This window comes from Herpailurus yagouaroundi, unplaced genomic scaffold (genome assembly GCF_014898765.1).
Source record: "Herpailurus yagouaroundi ecotype Mexico unplaced genomic scaffold, PumYag 251, whole genome shotgun sequence".
In the NCBI taxonomy this organism is placed as follows: Eukaryota; Metazoa; Chordata; class Mammalia; order Carnivora; family Felidae; genus Herpailurus; species Herpailurus yagouaroundi.
In genome coordinates, this window is record NW_024412468.1 from 1,162,841 (window position 1) to 1,173,630 (window position 10,790).

The 10,790-nt window shown below is 47.3% G+C and overlaps 1 protein-coding gene across 1 annotated transcript in view; it reads right to left on the minus strand.

The window, feature by feature from the left end:
• The window catches only part of MMP20 (matrix metallopeptidase 20), a 50,926-nt gene extending 40,416 nt beyond the window's left edge, over positions 1-10,510 (minus strand). The window contains exons 1-2 of the mRNA XM_040460787.1: positions 10,385-10,510; positions 2,131-2,378 (exon numbers count right to left, since the gene is read on the minus strand). Coding sequence (XP_040316721.1) covers positions 2,131-2,378; positions 10,385-10,510 — 374 coding nt within the window. The remainder of the gene's footprint in view (positions 1-2,130; positions 2,379-10,384) is intronic.
• Positions 10,511-10,790: the final 280 nt, after the last annotated feature.

The following is a 10,790-nucleotide window of genomic DNA, read 5'->3' on the forward strand; positions in this document are numbered from 1 at the left end:
GGGGTACGGGGGGCAAGTTGGGAAAATTGTGTATAAACCCAGGAAGTCTTTCCAACATTTAGCTGCGTCACAGAACTGTGACTAAGCACGGCCAAGACACGGAATCAATGCTAACTGGAAGCTGCGAGACGTAGAATATTGTGATACTATTCCTCGGACAGCCCCCCCCCCCCCCCCGCCCCCGCCGCCCCACACACACTTGGGAGTTCTTGCCCTCGCGTTTGGATTTTGAGGCTTTCCTGGACCGCGGCAGGGGAACATTTGTGTTCAGAGTGTCACCTTGTGGACTCAGTCTCCCAGCCACCAACAGGTGGCCCAGAGGAGCCTCTGGGCTCGTGGGTACAGGTCCTCCCTTGACCCTAGGGACCCGGGGACTGGGTGTGGCAGTTACAAGCCACCCACTGGCCACACCCACAGGTATCCTTGGGAAGAGATGAGCAGCAGCCCTTCAGATACAAACGTGAATGACCGTGTGAGCACAGAGAATAGAAAGGTGTCGTGATCAGAAACCAATGTTTTGGTCACCTTGGCTTTTTCCATATAACGTACACAAAGTAATATATAATAATTTGTGCATAAATATAATTGAATTGCAGGTTTGTAGGGCTTACTTTTTTTTAATGTTTATTTATTTTTGAGAGAGAGAGAGAGAGAGAGAGAGAGAGAGAGGGAGGGAGGGAGGGAGACACAGAATGTGAAGCAGGCTCCAGGCTCTGAGCTGTCAGCACAGAGTCCGACGCGGGGCTTGAACCCATGACTGGTGAAATCATGACCTGAGCCGAAGTCAGACCCTCAATTGAATGAGCTACTCAGGTGCCCCTGTAGGGCTTACTTTTTAGTAATGGCTGTGTTTTGGGGCACCTGGGTGGCTCAGTCAGTTAAGTGTCTGACTCTTGATTTTGGTTCAGGTCATGATCTCACGGTTCCATGAGTTTGAGTCCCACATCGGGCTCCATACCGATGGTGTGGAGTTTTCTTGGGATTCTCTCTCTCTCTCTCTCTCTCTCTCTCTCAAAATAAATAAATAAATAAACTTAAAAAAAAATCGCTGTGTTTAGCACCTGGCTTACAGGGTTCCTGGACTGTAAAACTCCTCAGAGCGTCAGGGGCTTCTGTGAGCCCTGTGCGGACTGTTTTAACAGTCCGGCCTTGCCCCATCCCCAGGCATCGACTAAATGTGCTGGTCCTAAGAACAAAGTCTGGCTCCAAGCCGGGCCTGGCTCTCCGCTGCCCTGGGCACCTGCCCACCGGGCCGCCCCACTGCGTGCCCCTGTCTGTCACGACTCCTCTAGCACTTGGGAAATCCTCACCGTTGGTGAGGCCTGGGCAAAAATGCAGGTGAGGGCCCAGATCCCCCCTCTGTCTGGCAGGTGCAGGCCCAGGCAGGCAGTGTCTTCTGCCTGCCTCTGAGCCACCCTAGGGTGGAGGGGCCCCCCAGGAAGGAGGTCTGCTGTCCCCCCGACCTGGGTCCCTGTGCTCCCAGCAGCTGCTCCCAGAGTTCTCCGCTAGACCTGCAGCCACGATGGTCTGTTTGCTTTTGTGTCTCCCCCAAAGGACCGTGAGTTCCCTGAGGTTGGGAAGGTGGTCTAGTCATCTCTGTATCTCCAAAACTGAATGCCTATACTAGGCACTTAGTAAACCATCAAAAAATTGTTTTTGCAGTTGATAAAAAGTTACTTTTTCATAGGTGAGTTTTATTGCTTCCCTCTGATTGAGGAAACTGTTTTCAGAAAACTGGTTGGTACCAACAGGTTATTAATCCTAGATTAGAGTATTCTTCTTCAAAGACAAGTGTGTTGTCTCTTACCGATAAAATTATTGTAATGTCTAAAATGGCCAGTCATCACGATAATCCTGAGGTCATATTTTGTAGTAAATCCTTCACTGTGACTAAGATCAGCCCTGAAAAGTCTTCCTTAGGATTGTGATGAGCCACGATTTTATACAGATCAGAAGGAAGATGTTTCAAAATGAGAAGAGAAGAGAAGGGAAGGAAAAGGAAAAGAAAAAAAGAAAAGGAAAGGAAAGAAAAGAAAAAATAAAGGAAAAGGAAAGGAAAGAAAAGACAGAAAGCACGGACAGGAGAAGAGGGGTGCTTCTCTCTGACCTGGAAGGACTCCATCTCATTACCTGTAGGTCAAAGTATTTTTTTTCCACTTGGGTTCACCTGGGAAGAGGCGGTAGTTTGCCACGTCGGGAACTCCGCATCGGGGCCTCTTGATCACGTCCATCGTGGACCGGTCCAACTTGCCCGTGACTCGGAGGCCGAAGAAGGCTTGCAGCTCCTTGATCTTCTTGACCAGGGAACTGGCTCCTCGCGCGGCCATCTCACCGAGCTGGTGGCCTCCCTTCCTGGTGTAATACTTGTCAAGATAGGCCTGGAACAGACAGGCAGGCGGACACGTCTGTGCACCGTCTCCGGGAGAGACTCGTGCTCAGGTTAGGAGGGGACCGTTTCTCCACAAGCGACATGCAGTGTGGAGGGCGTACTCCCACCTTGAAAAGAATTAGGTACATTCTCATGGATACAGCTTTGATGGACGTATGCCGCGTTACTAATATTAATTACGTTTGCGTAGCTGGGATTGGAGATTTTCTCCTTTTACCCACTTATCTTTCATAGTTTTCCTATAAGGACTAATTATTTTAAGAGGAAAACATAGAGGCTCCTGGGTGGCTCCGTCCGTTAAGCGTCCGACTCTTGATCTTGGCTCAGGTCATGATCTCACAGTTCCTGAGTTCGAGCCCCCCATTAGGTTTTGCACTAATAGTGTGGAACCTGCTTGGGGTTCTCTCTCTCTCTCTCTCTCTCTCTCTCTCTCTCTCTCTTTCTCTCTCTCTCTGTCCTCTCTCTCCCTCTGTCTCTGCCCCTCCCGGACTCATGCTCTCTCTCAAGATAAATAAATAAACTTCAAGAGGAAACAACAATAGAAGGAGATAATGTGAACATTTTCCCCAGGGATCGTTTGTCAATCTCCACCCAATTTGCAAAAACCAAGACTATTATCTGGGAGGTGGCTATTGGTGTCATGTTTTCATCAAACATTATGCACGATCAGTGTGTTTCTACACACAGAGGCCTTGCAGTCCAACCTGACGTCCTACACAACGTCAGACAATCTGTTTCTCTGGTGGCTTTTTGTTGTTAGGTCCGTGAACCTGTTCTCCGGGGCCAGGCTTCCAGGACTGTCTCTGTCTCCCACACCGCCACCCCATCCCACCCCCCCCCCCCCCGCAAGTAAAATTAGCCTTAAAGTATTTTATTTGCACATTAAAGCTTAAAACCTCTACATTTATCATTCAAAACTCTTCTAGAACTCCTGGGTGGAGTGAGATGGCATCATGTAAATGCAGGACCGGAGTTGGACACTGGTCCAGGATTTCAACGACCCACCTTATTGCAGGGAGACCCTGAGCAACTGAAGATTTCAGTGTGTGTTGCATTAGATGCAAAATTTTATATTTACATTTTATGCATGAGGTATTTATTTACTACCTATGAATATTTACGTATTGCATTACTTTAGATTCCGTATAAATTATGTATATGATTTCTGCTCTATCTACACGTTTATATATGTGAATACTAAAACATTGAAAGCAACCTTAATGTCTAACAATAGGGGTTTTGTTGTCTATATTTTTATATATTCACGTGAAGCAATACTAGGCCTCTAAGATCACATTTTTGAAAAATATTTAGTGTCATGGAGTAATGCACTCAGTCTAATGACAATATACTGAGAAAAGCCTAGGTGAAGTCTTTATACAGATTATAATCGTAATTCCCGAAACAAACCGAGCCATATATACGTGTACATATTATACTCATGTTTGTTATATATGTATAGTAACAGAAGGTTAATGTGCAAATTAACATTGAAAATTGATATCGATTGACGTATTGATAGTTACTACATGCATATAACTTATAATGAGCACGAGTGACATAAATAACGGAAAGAAATATATCTGAATATCAATCTTGTTTACCTCTGGGTTGTAATACCAAGGGTGGCAACTTATTTTTCATCTTTTCCTATATCCCAAGGTTTCCTGCTGTGAGTGCAGACAGTAAGTGTTTTTTTTTTTTTTTAATGTTTATTTATTTTTGAGAGAGAGAGAGAGAGAGACAGAGCATGAGTGGGGGAAGGGCAGAGAGAGAGGGAGACACAGAATCAGAAGCAGGCTCCAGGCTCTGAGCTGTCAGCACAGAGCCCGACGCGGGGCCCGAACTCACGAGCTATGAGATCATGACCTGAGCCAAAATTGGACACTCAACCGACTGAGCCACCCAGGAGCCCCAGACTGTAATTGTTAAGGAGAAGATTAAAACGAGTAAGACACTTGTTTGGGCTACATGCTCTGTCTGCTCTCTGTGGGGTCGACCAGACCTCCCACCCCGTCTTTCCTGGTGGTGATTCCTTGTGAGATTCTTCTTCTTCTTTTTTTTAATGTTTATTTATTTTTGAGAGACAGAGAGAGACAGAGTGTGAGCGGGGGAGGGGCAGAGAGAGAGGGAGACACAGAATCCGAAGCAGGCTCCGGGCTCTGAGCTGTCAGCACAGAGCCCGACGCGGGGCTCGAACTCACAAACTGTGATTGTCATGACCTGAGCCGAAGTCGGGAGCTTAACAGTCGGAGCCACCCAGGTGCCCCATCCTTGTGAGATTCTTAATGAGGCAAAGACCCAAAAGGAGAAGAAGGGTGTTAGCTTGGAGCCCCCAGCCCTGGAGCCCAGGTGAGCCCTGAAACAAAGGTGTGACCATCTTGTTTCATTTCCATCTCTGGCTAGGCCATCATAAGTAAGCATTTTATGTCCTTCTTTCTGATCTTTTTGGCAGATAATGGTTCTCCGAGCCACTCCTCTTGGCTCAGGTTGATGCTGTGACAACACGACACTCACGCTAAGTCTAGATAAGGCTCTTCCAGGGGTAAGCTCTGTGCAGGAGACCAGACACTATGTTTTCTGAGACAGTTTTGAATTCAAATATTTTGTTCCCTTGTTAGGTTATGTGTGAGTCTTTACACTCTGGGTTCTAATTTTGGTTTACAAAATACAGTCATAGAAGGGAAGATGGATTAAGTTGGAACGAGGTTGGTGGGGCGCCTGGGTGGCTCAGTCGGTTGAGCGTCCGACTTCGGCTCATGTCATGATCTCACGGTTTGTGGGTTCGAGTGCTGCACCGGGCTCTGTGCTGACAGCGTGGAGTCTGGGGCCTGCTTCGGATTCTGTGTCTCCCTCTCTCCTTCTGTTCCTCCCCTGCTCACACTCTGTCTCTCTCTCAAAAATAAAGACTAAAAAAAAAAAGCTGGAAAGAGGTTTATAACTACGCTACAGGATAAGCCATGTTTGTGAAGAGAAAGGTGTGCAGAATGATGCACACACAGATAGAGCCTCATAAGCCAGGACTAGGCTGAGAAAGAGAGGGGTGGCCAAAAACTCAGTAATCAAGAAAAATAGTATGGAGTGCAACATTTAACAATCAAAATTAATGCAAAAAATCCATGATGAACAAAATATCAATATTTTAACTAAGACGAGGTCCAATCCTGCCTCATTCGCTCATCCTAATCCCAGCCCTGAGTCACAATTGACTTTTTTCATTATCTGTGTTGTATAATATTTATTTTCTTTTTTGTTTTTGCTTTTTAAAAATTATTTATTTTGAGAGAGAGAGAGCCAGGGAGCAGGGGAGAGGGAGGGAGAGAATCCCAAGCAGGCTCCGAGCTGTCAGTGCAGAGCCTGACATGGGGCTCGATCCCACGAATCGTGCGATCACGACCTGAGCCAAAACCAAGAGTCAGACACTTAACAGAGCCACTCAAGTGGCCCCATTTTATAATTTTTCTACTGTGAACATATATAATTTATACAAGGTTTTTTTTTCTTATAAATACGCAGAAGATGCTAGATCTTTAGCTCAAAAGGTTTAAGTCCGATCGTAAACAACAGTATTAAAACAGTACTCGACACGGTCCTAGGCTCAGAGGAGATGTTCAGTTAATATTTGGGCTCTTTTTCTTTAGGTAAAATATGCAAATTTGCTTCTTTGAAGAATTATCAGATGTCCCGAGGGCCTAAATCATTCTGGAAACTTTCTTGTCAAAGTTATTGACAAGGTTTTAGCATCTTTTCAGAGTCAAAACATTCGGGGAGGCACTTAGATGTGCACTTAGAATTGCATTTGTGTTAATCCGAACCCTTGGGTGAGGTTGGCCCTGGTCAAGGATTTTAGGCACCCCCGGAAGTGTCCTATTTGCTCCCCACCTTTTCCCCTCCCCTGTTGTTAAAATTACAGAATTTTAAGGTTGGCTTTTGGGTGGTCTCTCTCTGCTTCTCTTTCAGTGTTTGAAAGAATAAGATAATGGAGGCCTAGAGGGTCAGTCCTGGCAAGCCAGTGGCCCAGGTCCACTCTCTGCCCCCAGCTCTTTGTTCAGTGCACTTTCCTGGCATCCTTCTAGAGAATCAAGAACTTAAAAAACTCAGAGTCAAGTGTGCTTCAAAACAAGGTAAAGTTCTAGATATGGTTTCTTCAGCATTTCTTGTGTTGTGGCTAAGCCACAGAACGGGAATTGTGAGGACTTCTGATGCTGTGTGAGGACTCCTAGGTTGCATATAATCTACGGGCCCAATTAAATACGTTATAACTCACTTATATTCTGGAATATTTGTAACTCTTGAAGGTGATGTTTAGGAAAACAGCATAAAAATAAAAATTTTCTCATGATACAATAATCAGTAATAAAGGTAGGAACCAAATATAAAAATTAGAGTATCTTTTCGTGCACAGAAAGTAAAGTGGTATTAAAATCACCTGAATTTAACCTTCTGTATTTGAAAGGTTTCAATTTCAATTTTTTATTTTCTTTAATTGTGAGTTTATAATAATGTGATAATGAAACATATTATTTTTAAGGACAACTTAACAACCTGTTGTTGTTTTAAGTGTTGTATTGATATTACTGATTTTTAAAAAGACAAACAAAAATACAATAAAACTTTGGTTTAAGAGACTAAGCATTTTATCGTTCCATCATTTTCATAGCCTTTATGCTCATCAGCAAAGCAGAATGTAAAGAGTTATGAGAGGGCGTGAAATAAGTCACCTACACCCTCGTTCATTTTTTCAAGTGCAGGTTATCGGACTCATGGGTTTGCAGGAAGCATCTGGCATTTGGAAATTTGGCTGGTCTGGTGTTTCCGGGCACAAGAGACCGTCCGTTGTCTCTGAACAAGTGGTCTGGGGAGAAGAGAGCCGTGCAGAAGCTAATTATCCTGACCCGGTTCACAGGCACCCCCTGGTCCGCTGGCCACCGGCTACGGGACTCGGCCAGTCCCGCTGTGTGCCCTCTCCCGGCTCCTGCCACCAGCCTGGCGTGGCGGCCAGGCTCCTTCACCCCCAGACAGTCATGTGACTGGCTCCTTCTTAGAGTTCAGGTTCACCTTGAGAGCCACCTCCTCACAGAAGCCTTCCGGGACTATTCAGTGACCATGTTCCCCGCTGCCCCAGTCACTACCATCCAGACTCCTTCCGCCCTCAGGATCACTTATCACTTTGAAATAACCTTGGGCGCTTGTTGACTGACCACTTGCTGATCTCCCAGTGCCCTCCCCTCCCCCATCCCCACTGTCCCCACGTGAGTGCCCTAGGCCCAAGGATTTGACTTGTTTGGTTCACTGGTGTTTCTTGAGTGCTCGGAACAGACCCTGGCCTACAGCACACGGTAAGCTGTCAGTAAGTGATCGTTGAACAGATGAGCTTATGCTGCATGCTTCTGTAGTATTTCATCTGTTGTATCGTGAGGCTGCCGAAGCTGTTACGTGTAGAAGTCCCCCCTCTCCACAGGGGATACGTCCCCAAGCCCCCAGTGAGGGCCCGAGGCTTCAGGTAGATCTGAACCCTATCTAAACACGTTTTCCTGCACGCACATACCTATGAGAAAGCTTGATTTATAAATTAGGCACAGTGACAGATTGACAACAGGTACTAATAACAGCGTAGAACAATTACAACGATATAGTGTCAGAAAAATTATGTGAGTGTGGGCTCTCTCTCTAAATATCTTATTGTTCTGTACTCACACTCTTGTGATAATGTAAGGTGACGAAATGCAGCGAGGTGAATGGCGTAGGCGCTGTGACATGGCGGGTGAGCCCCGTAGGCGCTGTGACGCGGTGTTAGGCTACCGATGAACCTTCTGATATGTCAGAAGGAGGATCATCGATTTCCCCACCATGAATGACTGTGGGTAACTGAAACCGTGCAAAGAAATAAGGAGTGACTGCTCTATTTCTATAAACTCTAAGGGTGGGGGGGATTAAGTCTTGCTAGTCACTGGGATCCACTTGAAAGGTTTGCCCGGATCATTTTTTTTTTTTAAGTTTCTTTCTATTTAATTTGAAAAAGATACAGAGAGTGAGCGGGGGAGGGGCAGAGAGCGAGAGAGAATCCCAAGCAGGCTCCGTGCTATCAGCACAGAGCTTGATGCAGGGCTTGAACCCACGAACCACGAGATCATGACTTGAGCCAACATCAAGAGTCATCTGCTTTGACTGAGCCTCCCCCCGGTGAGTCTTGCCCAGATCATTCTAGCCTGCTAAAGAGTGACGGTTTGTTCCTGACCCTAGTTGGTGACGGGGCCTGCTGTAGGCAGAAGAAGGCGCTGACTGGGTCCCCGGTCCTAGTTTGAAGGTCCTCTGAAAGGGAGAAGTGAGGGATCCCCAGCATCCCACGGCCACTTCACTCTTCCCCAAGACCCACTGTAAGCATATCTTTTCCTGAGACTTTCCGGTCTTCTCCCTGTATACACTGCTCAGGGTTAGCTGGTTTCTTCTGCGAAGGGCCGATGGGCAACGTTTTCGGTTCTGCCACACCTCGCCATCGTGGTCCAGAAGCAGTAGGCGAGAAGCAGACAGAAGGCCAGGGACCCTTTGGCCCGATGACCCTCGTTTGTCGGGACCAGGGCTACATCACGGTCTTTGGCTCTCTCAGATCCATTCTGGCCTCTGCGTGACTCTTCTTCCAAGGCCACAAACACTCTGTGGTTCCTCAAAGTGGCATGACGAGCACTGAGGGGACATTGCATGTGGGGAGAAGGGACCCAAAGCCAGCCGGCACCGGTGAAACATGATTTGAAATAGACCCTGCCATTCTGAGACACGTTCTCTTGAAATGAGTTTACGTAACAGTGGGCTCACGTCTCGCGAAGCTGAATGTAACTGCTCTGTGCTTGGCATTCACGATGCTGTTCATAAGCAGGGCTGAGAGTGAAAATATTGACTAGTTAGCTCACTAATCAGAAGGCACGGGTGGTCCACACAGTCGGTGAGGCCACACGGGTGCGGGTGTGCAAACCATTTCCTCAGCGCCACCACCAGCGCGGTGCAGGGGTGCAGCCCGGCGGGTCGGAAAGCAACCTGGAGGCAGGGCTGGGAGTCCCGGACCTGCTATCACTTGACAGACCGTTGAAAGAGAGCCTTTCGCACAGACGTGTCTCATTTGCACGCCTGTCACTAACGTTAGGAGTCCCATCCTTACAGATTATTCCCCCCCAAGATTTTATCTTTAAGGAATCTCTACCCACAACGTGGGGCTCGAACCCACAGCCCCGAGTTCAAGAGTCGCACGCCCCACCAACTAGGTGCCCCTAGGATGTTTCTTTAGGTTAAAGATCACCACCTTCCGTTACATGCAAAAACCACTTGGAAGCAACTAGACATGAATCGCTTTGAGTCACATGATCATTGCAAAAATTCTACCGTGCATCATTTGTATCGCATCTTCTCCAACCAGTTGAGAGAAGTCTTCCAAGAAGAAAATACAGAAAGCGTGTGTAAATAAGGTACTCGGGGAGTACGCTTTAGAGAGGAAAGGCTCGCCAGCGAGGAGCAGTAGACACCCAGGAAAAACTCGGCTCACTTTAGATTTTGATCCAGCTTTCCCTGAAGGAAGAGCCGTTTTCTAGCATGTGGACACAAGAGATCTTTTTGAGGTGACTGCCAGGAAACCCAACACTAAGTTCACAGCCCACCTCTAGTGCACAAAACTTGCACCTCGGTTTTTAGCTTTCTGTCCCTGTTTTCCTCCTACGTTTTCCCTCAAACACCTGGTCTCTCAGCATCGCATGCGTTTTGGCAAGCCGCTTCACTTCTGTGGGACACCAGCCACCTAGCTCTCCCTTTGCTTAGTCCTGCAGCACATACCCCGAACGCGCCCTAGACAGCAACCTCCGCCGTATGGGAGGCAGTATCCGTTAGACTCTACTGGACTCACAAGACGATTGCGGAACAGTAACAGATTTTTCCTTGTTTTCTCGTTACACCCTTTCAGGTTTTCCGGGGTGGAGGCGGGAAGGGGAAAGCGCGCAAAGGCTCACCAACCTGTGCCAGGTGGTAGTTGTTTCTTGAGGTCCTGGGGGTGGCTGCAGGTGGGGAGGGGGCTGCGGTGGAGAACTTCAGAGCCGTGACGAAGAGCACAGCAAGGCCAGACGCGGGGAGCACCTTCATCTCCTTGGGGCGGCTCGGCAATTATATCAGTCCCGGGGAAGGCAGACTGCGCTTTTGCACTTCGACCTTGAGCGGCTTTTATAGCGTCCACCGGGTCTGGGCCCTCGGAGCGAGGATGACTCATGTCTCAAAAGGTAATTATAGAGCTCATTTCTCTCCCTGATGATGGGGTAACACACCGGGACTCGGGAGTCGGGGAAAGCTCCGTTCTTTGTGATTTACCGAGTCTCGAAAGGAGAAAGACAGTCGGATTGAATGAAGTTTGTCAGCTGCTTACATA